The sequence below is a fragment of the Balearica regulorum genome, chromosome 3, assembly GCF_011004875.1.
Source record: "Balearica regulorum gibbericeps isolate bBalReg1 chromosome 3, bBalReg1.pri, whole genome shotgun sequence".
Lineage (NCBI taxonomy): Eukaryota > Metazoa > Chordata > Aves > Gruiformes > Gruidae > Balearica > Balearica regulorum.
This window is the reverse complement of record NC_046186.1, coordinates 62,930,098-62,949,464: the sequence shown is the minus strand read 5'-3', so window position 1 is coordinate 62,949,464 and position 19,367 is coordinate 62,930,098. Positions and strand designations below refer to the sequence as shown.

Genomic DNA, 19,367 nt, shown 5'->3' with positions numbered 1-19,367 from the left:
CCAGGAGAAGAGTTCCCTTTGCCCCCACATGGGAGACAGCCCATAGCAAATAGTCTCCTTGTGCTTCCCTGACCACAGCAGTAAGAGTTTACTCCATGCTGCAGCAGCAAGAGTTGGCAAAGGTAAGAGTATTCCTGTAACTTCTACAAACAGTCAGAAAAAGGATGCAAAACGTGTTAGAGCTCAGCCACGTGAAACAGGGAGAGCTGGAGAACTGGGTTTGGAGCCATGGATGAAGGCAAACGAAATGCAAGGGCAATGAAGTCAGAGATTGACTCTGGCGATGGGGGGAAAGGGGCAGCTGAAAGAATAGTAAAATATGGGATACATTGTCAGTGCCATGTGTTGCCTAATGAGTGTGTGTCAAGCCGGGAAGCCTGGCAAGCATTTGTTGAAGAAAAGCAAAAGATCTAGAAGAACTTCTCATGCGCCAGCAAAGGGCGCTTATTAGGCTGGACCTGCTAATACTGTACATTTTTTTTCATAGATCAACAGTGGCATTTTCTTTCTATAAAACCTACAAATTCCACTATCCGTTCTGAACACTTGTAAAATGATCTCGTCAAAAAACAGAGTCTGAACCCACCATTTTCTGGGTTTTGGCATGTTAGTACCTTCCTCAGTTTTTTAGCATTGATGTCTACTGAAACCTCTCCACCTGTTTCATGTTAGGCATGGAGGATGGTTATCAGTATCATGTGTTCTACTAAATCAGCTTCAGAACAAGAAATATCAAAGTAGTAGTCTTCCAAATATGCTGCCAGTTTATCAACATCATTCTTATACTATCAAGTACTTGAAATTAAATCCAGTAATATAATGTATTTTTAGTAAGACTGTATTGCAGGAAATTGCATGTCCTGATCTGTGACTGTACCAGGTAGTGGATTACCTGCATTTTCAATAGCATCCCCATTTGCTCTGATGGTACCGTTTTCTGACAGCTGCCTCTAGATAGCAGACCTTTGCACGTGCAATCCAAGCCCATACTGGCTTACAATTTCTATTACATCACATTTAGTGAAAGGGGCTTTCGCAAAATCTTTCTCAGCATTGCAGCTTCCCAAACCAACCTCTGCTGTAATAATTTTGTGAGTGTTCTTACAAAAATAAATCTAACTCAGAAAATACCATAGAAATTGTCTCCCCACCTTACAGGTTTTGGGTTCATTATGAGCTCTTCTGAACTTTCCCTGCGCACACCTATTTAGTGCAGAAACTAAGTAAAAATACCATCTTTCTGACAAAGGCATAGTTCCTACACCAGTTGAACTGCAGACACTAATAGCTTCAGATACCTCCAAAAGGTGGTGATCAAGGGCTTTTTAAATCTTTATAGCTATAGTCTTATTTGTAGTCCTACAGACTTAGCCCTATAAACCCCTATAAATGTAGTCCTAATTGTACTGGTCTTTTATAACAAAGCCTGCACATCTGATGAGACAGAACTGGCAGTCACAATCTCACCAACTATGAAAATACAAGGGAAAAAAGCGACACGTCTCACAAATCACATCCCTGGATCTCTGAAGCACTCCACAAAAAAATTTGTCCCAGATCTAAAATTATTCAGTATCTTCATTAATGGACCGGATTACAGAACATAGTATACTTATTAAATTTGCACGCAATACTAAACTAGGAGAGACTGGATTGGAATTCAGACCTTCGCAAATCCGTGCGAAAGGCGTGAAAAAAGGAGGATACAATTCTGAAAGCGTAAGTGCAAATTTCTCTGGTAACGCTAATTGCAAGTCAGAGAACGATAAAATGGAGCTAGAGACCGCAGGAAAAGATCTAGTGGCTATGACAACTCGCAAGCTAGCAGTGAGTCAGAGTTATCATTCTACTGCAAAAAAGGAGCCCTATGTGGGTTGCATAAATAGAACCAGCCCTTCTCTCTAGCGACATGAAATAAACTCTCCATGGCGCTGCTAGTGCCACAGCTGAGCACCGTGCAGAGTTTTGCATGGAATCCACCTGGAGAACCCAGGGACTGATGAACAGTGCTCTAGAAGACATGGCCATTGGGGAAGAGCTGATTGATCGACAAGTAAGTTTAGCCGAGAGGACGGCTCCTCACACTGGGGCGAGAGCTAGCGCGCTGGGGCATGCTGTCTGGCCTGGGGTCCGCATCATGACTGCAGGAGTTGATGGTGAGAGACTAGGTGGAGGCAGAACAACACGACAGAGAAGGAAACAAAGACCAACACCTGAGGATGGGGAAGGGGGGTGCGTGTGTATGCGTGCATGCATGCAGAAATCATCATCATCAGCAGCAGCAAGGCTTGTTCCACACTGAGACAGGGACCTCCTGATTCAGAGCAGCGATGGGGAATAGAGCGATACCCCCGACTATAAATGTACGCTGCCAAATGCCCTTCATCATCAGAGGTTTTAAAGCATATTTGTCACAAACAGTTTGAGGCTCTCTTGGAGCAAGGAGGATAGGTAAGCACACATTGCAAGGAATCTTTTATTTGCTATTACTCTCTTTCTCAATACTCCCCTGCAAGTTCAGCTGTGTGCTTTTCGGCTCCCTTATGGATTGTTAAGAAGGCCTCAAATGGCTAGCACGGTTTAAGCAGCACTTCAAAAGAAACAGTTCCCATTTTAATACATTGCAGCTTATTATTACCTTTCATTTTTGTTCTAACAGGCAGATTTCATATTACGTGACAGTGCTAACAAAAAAGCACAATGTTCCTCTTTCTCCATAGATAAATTTAGGAGACGCATATGCTTCACAAAAGCTCCAGCATTTCACTGGTAGCACTCAAGTGCTTTGTAATTTGATCCAAAAGAAAGAGAGGCAGGCCTCATCTAAGGCAGCTATTGTCGTTATAATGGCCAAATCCTCATTCATCAGCTTAGGAGTACACTTTGTTCCCGGAAAACCCATTTCAATTTTGTTCATTGTTCAAATGCCTTCTGCTTTTTCTTTTTTAAATTGTAATAAAAATACACTAGTGTTCCCTAATGGTGGTTTGTCCCTTGCTCTTTATGACATTTCACAAAATCCTCATTAGTGTCAAGAGTGCTGAGGTCCACATTACCTTCTATACAAACTGGAAAGCTTGCATAAAGCAAGCATCCCTTTCCCTACTCTTTAGCATGACTTGAACTCAACTTCACAATTTCATGGTTCTAAGTCCTCTCTTTCCCACATACATTGAGCTTAAAAGGGCTTTTACGAATATATCACTTCAGGCTCGTGGCAAATTGTTGCTTCCTTCTTTTTGTTCTGAGGGGTTTGGTTGAACATTTCCCATACTACTCCTTCCTTTCCATAATTTCTGCACAAAGACACAACAGATAGCCCCAACTTCTGTACCATCCCCTCAGACAGATTAAATACATTATGCTAGACACTTGCTGCCTCAGGACGTTCTACCTTTCTTTCGCAGCTGTGACTCCTGGTGCAGTAACAGCTCACCATTTACTATTTTTAGCACCCACTAAGACTGCATATTACCTGCAGCATACAATGGTAGCGTTACATTTCTCTTCAGTGAGATAGGGAAAAAAGACATACATACATTTATACATATTTATTGTATCTTTTTAAAAGTAGCATTTGCAGTTACTTTTAAGCATTCACCTCTCCTCTGCTTCAAATGTGCACTTACGAGAGAAACATCTACTGGCTTCCGAGTCCAAGATTAATACCAATAATAATACATGCCAGAATCAAGCTTCATTGCTTGCTGGCAGCTCCTGTCATGAAAATATTATACAGTAAGAAGAGTGTAGAAAAGGTCTGCGTTAATCATTCAGCAATAGGCTGGGGCTGGATTAGCGTGACCACACCATCTTCTCGCGCTGAAGCACAACAACACTTTCCTGAAAACTGAAGCTCACACAGTGACTTTTTTCCTTTTCATCCAGAAGGTGGACAAGGCAGTTGGGTTTTCTACAGTAGCTTCTTTAGTTGACAAGATTTCCTCACCATCTATAGGAAAACACTTGCTGTAGACCTTTATATTTGGAAATGTCTTCTCTTCACATAACAGCAAGAAAATACTTGAAGTCTGGCATGTAGTTAAGAGAACTGGGAACAAACCAAATTTCATCCTCGGATAAACATACGTAACTACTATAGATTTCGATCTAACCCACGCACAAAGTTTTACACATACTACAAATAGAAACAGAAGGTATCAGCAAAAGACTATTCTTACATTGTTTCAAATTAAATTTGCAACTATACAATTTTAACTGTAATAGAAAAAGGGAAAGGAATATAACAGAACAGGTATGAAGAGAAATATTTTCAAACTTTTATTTGTGCACATTCATCAGGTGAAAAAGATAACTTTTACAGCTTCTTTGGTGCCCAATATTCAGCATACAAAAAATGTAAAAGACTATTCACAAATAAAACACAAGCTCAAACTAAAAAAAAAAAAAAAAGTTTTAAAGGTAGTGCACATTGTGACAGCTTTGCTTATGAATACACAGAAATTACTGCAAAAATAAATAGAATGTCTTTTTAAAAGCAGCAATTTCATATCTTGTAAACTTCTGTTTTTACAATACAGCACTGTTAAGAGTAAAATCCAAAAGAACTGGAGTTTATACTGTGGCCATGAGCAAGTAAGAGAGTCTGTATTCCTCTGCTACGGTTGGTCCAGTTTTCCTTTTTGCTTTTAGTCCAATGTGCAGCAGTCTTTAAAGGTGCTTGGTTAGGAAACCTAACCATCAAGTGGTGTATTATAAAATTTATTTCCTGCTTTCAAACACGAATGGGTAAATCTGCTCCACAGCACTGGCAACAGCCTTTACGTTTGGCCCTGAGACATATTAAAAAAAAAAAAAAGGCAGTAGGAAAAGAAAAATCAAGGAATCGTAAGTTAAACCAACAACAGTATCTTTAAAATAACCTTAATATTTTTAGCTACTACAACTTTATACTGTGGACAAAAATAATTTCTCCTCTGTTTCTCCCAACTTAAGAAGGTGTTTGATCACTTTTACTTACAAGAAAAGACTCTCACATGAAGTCTGCAAGATGTTCTACACTGGTCAATGGCTAGACTACAAATAAGTAATACTGTCATTTAACTTCGTAACAACTTGGGTGCTTTTCGATTTACTGGTTTAAACAGCCTAGAGAAGAAGGTAGAAGCTGAGTGGCAGAGGTAAAAAATACTTTTACTTATGCTAATCTTCTAGGAATTTGTATTACTCAAAGCCTAGCCACTTTTATCTCTTCTTTTTAAAACCTACCAACAAAAACTACTGCTAAGTAATGCTGTATTTAACCAAAGTGTGTTTCAAGCAAGGCTATTTTATGTTTTAAAATTATAGACTATTACTTTCTAGTCTGGATTTTGCAAATAGCTCCACCATTGATCTCAGGACAAAACCTGCAAGCCAGGGAAGGGTTATTGTCTCAGGATGAAGCATATGAAGGTTATCTAACATGATCTGTGAGTATTTGGGGAAAGAAAAGGAAGAATGAAACAGCGATGCCTTCTAATGGTACTAGACCATTTTATGCAATGAACAATTAAGAGTGCAAATAGGTGAGTAGTGACATGCCAGAAGAAATTAATCCGGGATAGAAGTTTGGTGATGCAGATAAATGAAAACAGCAGTTTCTCATGTGCTCTGATGACTCTGAACTCAAGGGGCTTTCTACATCACTTCAGACTTCAAAAGTTTCTTCCAAGTATAGAGAACTGTTCAAAATGGTTCCCAAAAAACATAAATAACTTACTTAAGTAAATCTGGAAATACTGTTTTAATTTACACGCTCAGTGAGAAAAAGAGTGGAATGGAATAGGATTCTTCCTGTACTTTCAAACTTGTCAAGTTGAGTTAAGCACTCACCTAAAACAAGCCTGGTGAAAGATAACCTGCCTTCTGGGCAGATACTGCACCTTCCTTAAATTTGTCTGCTATTATAGAAATGCACGTTCTAGAGAAAGCCTTCAGAAAGCGAGAGTATGAGTAGGCAAATAATTCTTGTAAGAAAATGCTACTCCCTGTATGGGTGGAAGAGATCTAAAAACTGGATCATAATTGCAGGGAGTATAAGAGAAGAAAAAAAAACAACAAACCCAAACAAAAAAAACCCAAACCAACCCCCTCATCACTCGTTTTGGAGGAAGAAAAAAATTCATACTTCTTCCTATTACATATCAGCTCTTCTATTTTCTTTTCTCAATGGAACTCTAAATCTTTTTATTATTTATTTAAAAAACCCCCACCTTCCTGTTTTTTTAATAACATTTCTAATTATGCATCTCAAATGAAATTCTTGGAGTTAGTGGCATGACAAGTACTAGTACTACAGAAGTATGAATGGTCAAAAGGAACCTCATCTGAATGCACTTGAGAGTGAGTACAGTAAGGTTGAAAAGTAATTTAAAACGTTTTTAGAAGCGTAAGATTGTGGACATTTTCTTCCCCCCTAGAAGAAAGGCCTAGACAAAACAGAAGCCTTCAAAACCAACAGAGGTCTGAGATATTTCAAACTCACTGTAACAAATAAACCAGAAGGAAGTAAAACTTTGTTGTTTACTGTATTTGCCTTCATATTTGAAAGGACAATTCTGGAAATACGAAAGTGATTTTGTCCCGTATATGTAGTAATAAGAATCTTACAGAGAGGCTAAATCTCATTAGGAGGCTGACAAGACACACTGAGAGCCTTTTATTACTGCAGTAATACTCAAGCTTCTGATTTATCCTAAATTTAGTTTCTAGTTTTGGCTAGACCAGTTGCTCTGTTGAGAGCATATACTGGAATATTGAAATACTTTTCAGCCCTATATTTTCAGATTAAATCTGATGGAGTTTGTCATCTTTAAAAAAAAGACTTCTCCAAATATCTTGTGAGAAACATTCCCCATAAAGCCAAGTATTTGTTAAGGAATTAAGATGTGAAAATAAAAATCCCTACCCAACTGAGCTCTAACAACCACAAGACAGAATTCCTGCTAGAGTGATATAAAGTGATGGTTTTTGGTTCTGTACCATTTTAACACGTATTCTCTAAAAAATCCGACTTCTCATATCTGGAAACCTGTGGTGGATACTTCACAAGCATACATAACAGAAAATGGAAAATGAAAATTAGGAAGAAAGAGTCAAAAACATGGCATGGCATCTCCAAGACTCAGGACAATCATGTCTCTAATTACATTGGGGAAAAAAAATCACTGATGCCTGTGATTCAGGTGGTGATTCTCTCTCAGTTGAGAATAAACAGAAGAGAGCACAAGTCTGGAAGAACTGCAAGTATTAGTCAACTTCAGTTATGACAAAATACTATGCTATCCTTTACATTTCCATAAATCTCAAGTTTGGAAACATGTATTTATGAAAGGGACTTTAATGCTACATGCAGTGTAGTTTACAGCACTATGAAGATGAAAAAAAGGAAGAAAATTCAAATATTTAAATAAACACTAAATAACTGCATTCTCAAGTCCTATCTCACTTTTGTTTTTATAAAAACCAGACTACGTTCAAAAACCAGATTACATTCAAAGTAATTTTTGAGCTTACCAATAATAAAACTTTCTCTACAACTCTTCTGGCAATTTCACTCAAAAACAAACTAGGTGCTAGCACTGGGAAACAAAATCCCTTCCATGTATCTTCTGACTGTTTTAAACATCTTCCTTTCCTAAACCTAGTGGCCCTAAAGTTAAATATTCCCCAAAAGTTAAATATTTATTTTTGACATCAAAATACCTGTAACTGTGATACTGCCTGTGGAAAAAATCTGTAAGGTAGCTCTGAGAGTTTTTATTCTGTAACACACGGCAGGATGAAGTTCTGGTTCATAACTAGAAAACAAAATAAAAAGTAAAAAAAGATAGATCTAGAACCGAAAAAGAAAAGCTTAAGAAGTATACCAAGACTGTAATTCATTAAAATCCTACCGTACCTCGCATGAGGTCTGTTATTCTTCGTAAATTCTGGCAATCTGATCTCAAAGGGCATGTTGCACACTGCTAAAACATTCACAACTTTAAAATCTGTGAAAATTACCTTTTCAAAAAGAGGGGAAAAAAAGACATTAGAGATTTAGTTTACAGCAAGGCAGATGTACGGGTTGCAAAAAAAACCCCAAAACCCAAACACACCCAAAAAACCAAACCAAAACAAATCCCACCAAACCCCAAAACAAAATAATCTACTAATTAGAATGTTTTGATGAGATTTCAAAATGAAAACCTTGTGATTGATGCATTTCTAATAGGAATCGAAACTGTACTTAATGGACTCAAATCACTTTATCCTTCTATGGTACAGTAACTGTTGAACTAGATACTTCACAGTTGTATTATATGGTTATAGTAAAGTTTAAGAATGAGACACAGAACAACTTGTATTGCTGTACTAAACACCTCCAAACTGAAAATAAGCTAAATTAAATAGCTCACTGAACATCAAAATAAGCAGAGAAAAGCTTAAATTTCATTGTTACAAGAATCTGAAGCAATTTGAAAGCTGCTTTAATGCCTTGTTGCATTCCTAAACAAAGAAATGCACTGCTGAGAAGTCAGTGTTGGCAATACCACTGAAGAAACTTTTGTTCGTTTTCTGAGATTTCCTAAACTTAAAATGACCATTCCTCAGTCAAATGAGGAACTACCTCATTTCAGAACTACCAGTAGAAGCAACTTATCCTTATAAAAGGTCAACTATCAATTTAATCTTCAAATACACTCCACTTAAACTGCTTGCTTTATAATAAAACCTGTTGTGTCCACCCTGGAAGCAACATTCACCTCACTGATTTAATGTTCCATTCCAACTTTAAGAGGCTGGGTCTAACGCATGCATTCGTAACAGTAAGAGTGTCTAACTTCTGCTTGGGTCTGATGGATCATTACCGGGATAGCCTGTCACCACTGCCTTTATACACTACAATCAGAGGTAGCCTCGCCCTGCCAAAGGACTGCCACTGTGTCTATTTAATTGTCTGTCCGTAAAGTGAAACTGTGGGTAAACAGCACAACTGACTACTAGGAAGTTTTAGAGTACTAAACCATGCCATTTTAAGTCATTCACATTGCTCTCTTTCAGCCTTCACTATGGTGAAGTGTGAAGTGGTGTTTTTGACTCATAATTTTAACTCAAACCCAGAAAAAAAGAGGGGTTTCACGTCCTAAGTATTTTATTTGGCTTATTTCCTGCCATACAACCTACAGCACAGAAGCACTTTTTTCCCCCCCTCTTTAATTAAAGGGGCTCAAACTTGCCTTTAACAAGATGGATGTGTATCTGCTATTGCATCAGAAATGAGGGAAAATTATGTTCAAATGACAGTTAGGTTTATAATCTTCAGCATTCATTCCAAATAAATCTTTCAAGATATTGTAAATTCTATCCAAGAAACATCTGTGGGTGGTTCATTTATTAAACAAATTTTGTTGTTCATTAGCCAGTGAAGAAGCTGGCTACTATGAGCCGCCAAATGAAACTCAAATCCACAAAATAAAACAGCTTCTCTTTAACCAGCATCTGGAAAATGTATGCAGACACAAAAGGGGCATCTAAGTGAAAACATGTTCACTGCTAATTGTTATGCTCCCTCATTTTTGTTTCTTTCTAAAAAATTGACTACCAGCATTGCTTGAGTCATACAAGTCCTTTTTCATTAGAATTACCTGAAAACCTAGTTTCTGTAGACTACGAGCTAATCGTCTGGCACCAAATTTAGCTTCTTCTTCACTATAAAGGAGAAAGAAAAGAATCTAGCATTAACAGAAATAGAGTATTTATTTGTGTGCACACATACCACAATAGCTTCTCAGACTATAAAATGAACCGTTACATCACGTAGCACATGAACCATGAGTGCATGGACAGCCTCCATTTTATCCTGCTGTATTATTACATTTTAACTATCTAGATACTCAAATGGAGTCCTTTATGCCCTATTTGAAGAATATCTTGGCACTTGGCTCCAGCTGAAGTGGGAGATGTATTGTGATCATACACGATACTAAATACTCTTAAGAGACAAATACGATCACAGGTAGTGTGGAGTTAACATCCTGAACAATCATCTTCCATTTTGAGACAGAGATCATATACAGAAAGTACGCAAATTTACTATTGTACCTTATCCTTACTCCACAATGCAGACATATCTTAGAGGAATTCAGTTGTTAAAGAGTTTAGCAAGTCTCAGACGTATCTGAACTGAGAGTCTGCTTTTGCTTCTCTCCAGTCCCTCAACACTGTATAACCTGATTAAATTCAGGTGGGTTTTCATAAAAGAATAACAGATATCCCTCAAAAAAGGCATTCCTTCTGCAGTTTCAAATTCTGGCTAAAAATATAGAATTCTTAGAGTTCTCATATGAAATCTCTAAGATTTTCTTCGTAAAGTAGTTTTCCCTGCTGCTCTCCCAGAAGGGTGAACTGATGTTGCTTAAGATTTCAAGCGAGTCTGAGGCAGACACTTCACATAGAAAACTTCCTCCCAAATACAGTGCTTGGCAAGGATCTACATGTGATCCAGTGTGAGTGAATCTTAACAGTGCAAAGTACTGCCTCTTGCCACCTTCTTCATTTATAACATCCTATTTTTAAAAAAATAGACAAGAATTTACAGCTAGAGAAAGAATCTTCATGAACTCACCTTGTGGCTCCTGTGCAAATAACTTTTCCTGAGGACCAAATTGTGGCCGTAATCCTAGGCTTCCTAAGCTTCATTAATACTTTCTAAAAAGAAAAATAAAAGTGGAAGAACTGGGAATTAGTGGTACTTCAATTTCATACCAGAAAAAATAATAACACTGTTAGACAAATCAACTGTTACACTAATAATAATTCCTTTATTTTTGATAGCTTTGAACTGTTCCTTCATCTCTTTCAGTAATTTAAAACCAAAACAAAACCAGCTCCTGAGAAGAACAAAATAAGCGTGGGATACCTCAGCCAGTGATTCAGTGTTCACAAAACAGATTAAATGAAGGTATTTTCTTCTGAATAAAAAGCTGTAAGCCAGGAGCATTGTGCTATTTTTTTATTACAGTGACTCCTACAGTGCTGACTCCATATTAAGATATATTTTCTTGACAAAACCATCAAATTTCAGGAGGCAAAATGGACCCTCAGGTGTAAGAGATCTCATCACATACCTTATACTAAATATTCACCTCACTAGTTGCAGTCTTCTGAGACAATATTTACCTACTCCATTTACCTACTCCCCTTACTGTACATTTAGTGTATAGCAAACTAAATGTCTATCAAGACACAAATACAGAAATAAAGCTATGCTTTTCCCTATCCACCATACATAGACATCAGACACAAGAATGTTTAGCTTAAGGAACATTCATAAAAACAGATAATTGAGGTATGTTGAATCTCTTACCCCAACATCACGCTTGTATATCACATTTGCTCCCTCTAATGCGATCTTCCTCAAGTTTAAATGACATCTTGTTCTAAAAACACACACTACATTTGTGATTAAAATGTCCAATGCAACATCACTGTCCGCATCCATTGGGGTGATTTACAACTCAGTTTTCCCACCAGCTCACCATGAAGATCACATCCTGAGAAACAAAAATGATAAAATTACACATACCAGTAGAAAATTGCCTCCTAATGCCATTGTATACATCTGTCCCTCAAATGAAACAAGAAGCAGAAGCAACTACACTCTGACTCATTTAAGGGAGCTGTGTGTGGGGAAGGGGGGGTGTCTGCATCCTGTATGCTAGAAAATAGGTTACTTGTTTGAAACCATGTTGCCAGACTTAACAGAAATAAAGTGTGTATAGATATATATAATATTTAAACTTGCCAGTTAAATATGTTACAACTCTTACCAACTATATTAGGACACAGTAAAGATTACTGAAACTTTTTCCATAGCTCCAGTGGATAATCTTTCCTCAGCTCATTTGAGGATGTCATTAGACACCTCAAGAAAATGCACTTATCTGACTGCTGAAGTTGATAGTTCTGAACAGCTTGACATTCGTGTTGGAATGGATGAGCCTGCTGAATAACTTTGAACTAACAGGGGTTACAGAAACTACAGTCTGTAGACAGCCGGCTACCACAGCTTTCCCATCTTCATCCAGCACTCTTGGCCTATCTGTCCCAACATAACAGCGCAACGCAAACTATACAAAATGTCTTGGTGGCAACAAGAGCCTGGGCTGAGCCACAGTGGCCTCTCACCCCCTTCTGCACTGCCCACAGGAACTGTATAGAATGAACGTATCGTACATGCAGAGTAAAACTGAGTGTTTCTGAGAAAAAGCATGAGCAACTGTGAAGGCACAGGACGGGTGCCCAGTGCACACCCCGCAAACCTAAGGCAGCCAGAAAGCATTCAGTCTGCCCGTGCACATTGAAGGTGACACTCCTAAGACACATCTCAACTCAAATAAATCTCAGGTGAAGTATTTGGAGAAAGGAGAGCAGAAAAGAGCATGAACATTGGTATACAGTGAAAAGGACTTATATCAAAATACTGTAGTTCATTAAGGAATTTTTCTTTGTAGAAGAATTTAAAAATCTTAGTTTTACTCCAGGAGATGTAGCTTCAGTAAAGCACAGCCTAAGAGATAGAGGCAATATTATCTTGATCCATTAATCTCAAATTCTAGTAGTATTTCATCCAAAATGAACAGAACAGAAAACAAAGAACAAAAATTAAAGAAAAATAGTCAGACAAATGAAATGTTCTACATGATCACCACCATGGAAGAAGCAGGAGACTATGTATGAAGAACCAATATACGTAATGCATTTATACCACTTTAAATGTTTTGGCCTTACATTCTGTATCAGAAATCTTCAAGATACAAAATTAATGTTACTCAGTATTTTCACCTGACTACAACTTCCTAAACATCATGCCATAGTCTCCAATTGAGAACTCGCTCAATGTGCATTTTTGACTACAACTCACTGACAATACAGAAGTAATAAACTACAAGGCAGATGTGCATGATATACCGGGTCAACTGCTGTGATGGTTACTGCTTCTACTGTGCAGCCTGTTCCCAGCTGAAAGAATTATTCTGTAATTGTTGGCTTGTTCAATATCAGAAAAGGCAAGATGGGTGACAACACAGAAAAGAGATGAAGAAACAGCAAGAGAAAAAACAGAGAAACCAAAGGCTATGTGTGGGGGTGGGGGGGAAAGCAGGCAAAGAAGAGAACAAACAGTAACTAATTAGTATGCCTGGATTTTATTTATTTTTTTAAAAACCCAAAATTACATGAATCCTCAAAGTTAGAAATGACTTATCCCATCTGGTTTTGATGGACTACTACAGATTGGGTTGGCAATTTACGGCACCAGATCCAAAGATAGCACATGTGCAGATTTTGCATGGCACGCAGGCAGGGCCAGGACAGAGCAAGGAGCTGGAACCCGTGGCATCTTCCGAGAGGCATTTGATTTCCACCCTGGCTCCAACTCCTGGCTCTTGCTGAGTTCACTTACTGGAACCCAGGAACGACTGCCGTGTAAGAAAACAAGATACCTCCAATCAGCAGCGTCTCCCAATTATCAGCAAGTTTCTACTGGCACCCTCAATAGCTACATTCTGAAAGAATAACGCCGTCACGCGTAACACCCTTGAAAGGTTGCTAACCTCCAAGCAAACCATAATACTGTATGATAATGTCTCCATAAAACTCTGATGGCTTGTCTTAAACAGATCCGGAGAGAAAAGTCACATGCTTATTCAGAACAAAGGAAAAAGTGGTTGAAAGAGAGGAAAATTACAATTTTAAAGGAAAAGATCTATCATTAAAGGGGGATCTACAGGAATAAAGAACATTAATGTGCTGTGGAGCTGTCAGTAAGGATGTTTACAGCAATTATGGTGTATCTTGGCTAGAAGTACAATCTACTTGCATAGATTTCAATGGGAGAGAAATTACACAACATTACAGTAGTGTGTCCCCATGTTCATTAGCCATGTTCTGACAGTTCAAGACAACAGATATTTAGGGAGATGCTTTTCAATTTGAAATTTAATTTGAGCTGTAGCTAATATTCTAGACCATGTTTTGTGATATTCAGTTAAGAATGGACACAATTTGTTATAGAAGCAGTATGTGAATACAGCGTAAAAACACTGAAAACTGCTTTTATTCTATTTTAATGTTACTTGACCTAACAGAAGTCTTTAATTGTTAAACTTTTCACTCAAATATTGAACATTTCAAATATTAATTACCAAGTTTTTCTCATTTGTGTTGAGAAAGGTATCTATTTGCTGCTGCTAAATACTAGCCATGCTCTTTGAGAACCTGAATCTAAGTGTCAACAATTTTGAATACACCCATTCCCATTTAGTATACAAATATAATATTAACCTCTTGCAAGGCATGGTTTAGAAATATTGAGTAAACCAAAATGCTTCTAGACTTGGATACTTCCATCCAAGCAGTGAGCAAGCATAACCTATTACAATCTCTGCCTTAAGCATTCATTTTAACGTCTCACTCTGCACTGACAACAAAGAAAAAAATCTAGAGAAAAGACATCCTGCTGCCTTTCTTTGGGAAGTCTCAAAGAAATATGAATTCATAGGAACCATGTGAATAGAAGAAAGCTAAAGGTTTTAAAAAAAATAATAATACATGCACTATATAAAAAAAATCTGAAGAATATGTTTATAAAAAAGGTGTAACAATGTTCAAAGAAAGAAAGAAAGATCTTATTGATACATATCTCCAGTAGCATGACTAGCTGGAATACAGGAGACCTAAACAACATTCTGATCCTCCTCTTTCCCAGTTTTCTCATCTCTTCTGTGCTACTAATACACACTACTGTATCCCCTGCTGCGCAGCTCTGACCCATTATGTTATTTCCCAAACCCTGAATTTCTGCATTTCTGCCTCCTAGCTGCAAAATGTGGAAAACAATTCTCCCATGCTTTTACAAATACATTTTGAGATCAAGCAACAGCTTTACATATAAACCCGTTACTATTCCATATTTATGCAGTTACACTTGCAGAACAGAGGGACTGAATAGAAACCAAACATCTGGTTCTTTCCAGTTCTGGATTTGCAAATGCTTAAGTTGATTTTATTGAGCTCACCTTAGGTTTTGTTGAACAATTTTGCTCAAAGGTTCTCTCACTTGAACCGTAGCAGCTTAAATCTCATTTCTAAAACTATATTTTGCCAGTTAATGCTAATTTAATAATAGGCTAAAATTGAAAATAAAATTATTTACTTGTCTATATGTGCAGCATTTCTTTTGAATTATGGACTTCATTCAGCTTTCTCCAGCACAAGAAACTAGCCAACTTTGATTTCAAGTTCTCTTGCACCAGCGTAACACAATCTATTCCAACAGAGGAAAAAAAAAAAAAGCTTAAATGCATCTCTGTAAAAGTTTGCATTATGTTATTTTATCAAGGAAATTTTAAAAGTTTGTTCTTTCTTTTCAACATAGATTTCAGGGATACGTCTGGAACATTACCCTAAGAAGAAAAAAAGAGGAAGGGAAGAAAAAGTAGATAGGTAAACCATGATAACGAACATAAAAATAAAACCAACAACAAAAGCTAACTCAAGGATATTTGACACTGTAATGTATTCTAAACTGAAACTAGAAAACTTCCCAGAATAAGAAATACTTTAGAGGAAGGAATGAGCACTCAAGTTCTTAAACAAAGCATTATCCATCCATCCCCAATTAGGACCACAACCATACTGCTTTACAAGACAAACACCCTGCATCAAAATCTTACAATCTAAAAAAAGCCAGTGCTCTTTGTCTTCAAAAAGTTCCAAATCAAACCAACCACCCCATCATCAAAGACAGACGAAAGGCACTTGGGATGGGGTATATAAACAAAGTATTATTTTAAGCTTTTGGCTACCTTTGATCTGACAAACTCAGAGCTATAAAGGTAGATGGAGGGGTATCTAACAATGGTTACATTAATGCAGAATAGTTTAATAAACACCTTTTTCACCAGCAGCCTAAGTATAAGCAACTTCTACTGGTTATTTTTAACCTTGCTCCAAAGCAACTTACCAACTCCACAAACAGTTCCAACAGCCCAGCTGAAGGGATATCTGTCACTACTGTGCCAGCAGGCATTTGTCAAACTTGAAAAACATTTTTGAAAAAGTTAACAGGAACCTCCACATGAGAACAGAAAACATACAAAATAAAGGCCATCAGGCACAAGTAGAGGCAATTACATCCTTTCACTGAAGGTGCGTTTTTTAAGATTTGTGTTCAGCCCCTCAGGAAACAGATCCACATGAAACACCGGAGGTTACAGACCTCTGAAATCTGCTTAAATTCTTAGATACAATACAATCACGGTGGCAGGCGAATGACTCTGCAGAACCAAGAGTAACATAGCTACTACTGTCTGTATAGAAAATCCTCTGGTCCAAACAACTTTCTTAGGTACAGCCACTGAGCTAGTAGGGCATGCTTTTACTTTTTGTTGTCCCTAGTGGCAAGTTAAATTGTCCCTAAACCAGAAGGCCATCTTGAAGCTAATACCGTCACCTTTCAAGATTTGCACAGTCATTACTACTTCCTACAGAATGAAATAAATATATTTCAGAGAAGGAGAACAACTCCAAATATGCATAAAATCAGTGTGAAAGTAGGGATTTGTCCAATTAGACCAACGCACAGAATGATGATACCAGATATACCATAGGCAAGGAAGACACAAATGCCCAATCCTGCTGACAAATCTCTTGGAAAAGCCTACTGCATCCCCACAGACATGGGATCTTCCAACACAAATCCAGTTGCAGGAATAAAGTCAAACAGTTTATAGAACAAGATCAGGAAGTGTGCTTTTAAATAATGCGCAACAGGCCATTCTCCTCAAATCTTTCTCATCGAAACGGTCAGCTCATATTCAAAGCAAGATTCACTTGCATCCTACTTTGTGCCAGCTTTCCCTTATAACATGCAGTAACAGTCGAATGCCAAGCATTGAAAACAATCCTTTAGGTCTTTACGATACGTGGAAAATTGTTGTATGACAAAAGTCTGAACCGACCAGTAAGGTGGCCATTATAACTTGATAAAACATTGCTAAAAAAAAAAAAAAAAAAAATCTGTTTTACCGTTACAAAACATTTTAACACAACAGGTAAGCCTCTCATCCTCCCCCCAGTCAAACATTGACCATTTGCACGTCTCGATCGCAGAAACAGAAGTACTCTTGCTATTCACACAGCTGGGAATCTCGCTCAAAGCCCTACGCGTACCAGTGCCGCAACGCTCACCTTAACAAATAATTACCGTTTTCCCCCTTCAACCCCAGCCCAAAACTTCTCCGACAAGCCCGGCAGAAACAAAGCGCAGGCAGCAGCGGCCTGGCCACGCCGGTCTCCGCCGCTCGGCAGCTCGCTACCCGGAGCGGCGCCGGTCGCCGCTGCAGGGGACGGGGCTGTTACAAAGCCCTCGGGGCTGAGCACGCTATTTCGGGGAGTCGGGCGCGGGGCAGCCGGTGCCCCTTGGGGAAGCCTCGCCGGCTGCCGGCGAACCGGCCGTTTCCCCTGGGAGGATGCTCTGGCCCCTTCCCCAAACGGCGGCCCCGGCCACGCACCGGCACCCCCCAGCCCGCCCCAAGGCGGGGGACCGGCACCGCGGCGAGAGGAGCCGGCAGGGCCGCGGCGAAGCCGGGGAGGGGGGAGGCCTCCCTTACCTCAGCCGGGAAGGGACGAGGGAAGCGGGAGGCGGGGGGGGCACGCGGGGGCCCAGTGGCCGCCCCGGCGCGCGCGGGCGGCGGGGCCGCGTCCCCCCGAGGCGGCGGCGAGGAGGAGGAGGAGGAGGAGGAGGAGGAGGAGGAGGAGGAGGAGGAGCGCGGCCCGTCGGCGGGCGGCGGCCGTTACCGTGCGGGCAGGCGGGCGGTTGGTCGGGCGGCGGCGGTCGGGACGGGGCGGAGCGGGGTGCCGGTTGCTAGGCGCCCCGCCGCTGGCGCCCGGCGGCGTTCCGGGTCCTGGGCCGACTCCCCGCAACAATAAACATCCCCCAGCGCCGCGGGCATAGACGCGACGCCGGCTAGAGCGGCTGCCGGAAGTCACGGCGGCGGGAGGGGAGGAAGAGGGCCGCGCTAGCAGCGCACTTCCGCTTTCGTCTGCCGCCCCCTCAGGCGCGGCGGGCTGAGGGCGGCGGTGCCGCCCGGGGCGAGGGGTGCGGGCGGGCGGGAGGCTCCGGGCCGCCCCGCCGCGGCCTAAGCGGCCAGTTACCGTGCCAGCCCTCGCTCGTCGGCGCTGGGGCCCGCTAGTGCCCCACCAGTGCCCGCGGCCTGTTGTAGTGTTGGCGCTGGCTCGGCGCCCCGGGCCGGGCGCAGCGAGGCTTCACCCTCAGCTGCGCCACAGCGCCCGTCGTGAAAGGCCCCTGAGCAGCCGCGTTGTTCCTCACTAGGGAGCTGCCGGGGCCGCGCAGCAGGCGGGGAATTTTTCTGGTGAATTTTTCCGGCCGTGCAGCGGGAGGTCTTGGCTGCGGGCCACCCGAGAAGCGCCTGCCTGCACGCCTGGTGCCGATGGGCCTGCGGGGCCCGGTTTTTGACCAACTGATACGGGCTCCATCTAGCCACATCATCTGAGGTAGCAGCTTTGCCAGCAAACCGGCAGGAGATCTGATCAAGTTTGCAGATCAGATGATGTGAACACTTGTGGCACGTACCTGTGCTTCTGCGGGGCTGCTTGCCCTCAGACCTCTTTAGCTTGCCACGCACACCTTGGTCACTTGCTTGGCAGCTTCACAGGCACGCTGACTGAACCGAGTGGTCATTGGTGCTCTTGACACAATCCAGCAATCATCAGTAAGGACTCACAGCAACAAGGTGCTGTCACTGTTGCTGCTGCATGCATTCATGTTGCACTGTAGAAGGATTCTAGTCACTGCCTCTTGTCTTACAAATGCTTTAAAGATTTTTTTTTTTTTTAAAAAAACTTAGAGCAACGTTGTTTGGTACTGAAGGGATAGTCCACAGCAGAGAACTCTGGTACCTTGATGTGTGAGCAAACTGCTGACCCCAAGTGAAACAAATATAAGAGCAGGTGACTGAAAAGCCTCAAAGATTCCCAAGACCCCTGAAGACTCTGTGGCCCTCAGCATTTTTTTTTTTTGTGATTTTAATGTTAAAATAACTAAAGTAAGACTGGTGCTTTGCACTCTTCCAATATGCAGCTTGTTAATCGTTGCAAAGTGGGCACATGGTGTATGCTTTGAGGAGAGACAGAAGGGGACATGAGGACACAGTGGGGATGGCGCTGGTTCTCTTTGTCCAGGACAGTCCTCCAAATTTGGCGCTGTCTCACCTATGCTGTCTGTAGGGAGTAGAGCCTGTGATGAACTGCCTTTCAGCTATACTTGCGTTTTCTCTTGGAAGAGCTGTTTGTCGTGC

At 40.6% G+C, this 19,367-nt stretch overlaps 1 protein-coding gene across 1 annotated transcript; it reads right to left on the bottom strand.

Moving 5' to 3' along the window:
• Positions 1-4,258: 4,258 nt before the first annotated feature.
• Positions 4,259-18,058, bottom strand: TBPL1 (TATA-box binding protein like 1). The gene is made up of 7 exons (XM_075748120.1): positions 17,848-18,058; positions 11,354-11,540; positions 10,613-10,695; positions 9,633-9,696; positions 7,904-8,007; positions 7,708-7,802; positions 4,259-4,793 (listed from the first exon to the last, which is right to left on the bottom strand). The coding sequence occupies exons 2-7, from the start codon at positions 11,486-11,488 to the stop codon at positions 4,723-4,725; spliced, it is 552 nt and encodes a 183-aa protein (XP_075604235.1). The 5' UTR covers positions 11,489-11,540; positions 17,848-18,058; the 3' UTR covers positions 4,259-4,722.
• Between the last annotated feature and the right edge of the window lie 1,309 nt (positions 18,059-19,367).

Bases quoted from the DNA above. Each gene is read 5' to 3' on its own strand.
- TBPL1 (XM_075748120.1), bottom strand. From the start codon at position 11,488: ATGGATGCGGACAGTGATGTTGCATTGGACATTTTAATCACAAATGTA. The intron at 8,008-9,632 runs GTAATTCTAATG...CTTTTTGAAAAG, and splicing joins TACAGAAACTAGGTTTTCAG to GTAATTTTCACAGATTTTAA. The intron at 7,803-7,903 runs GTACGGTAGGAT...TTTGTTTTCTAG, and splicing joins AATAACAGACCTCATGCGAG to TTATGAACCAGAACTTCATC.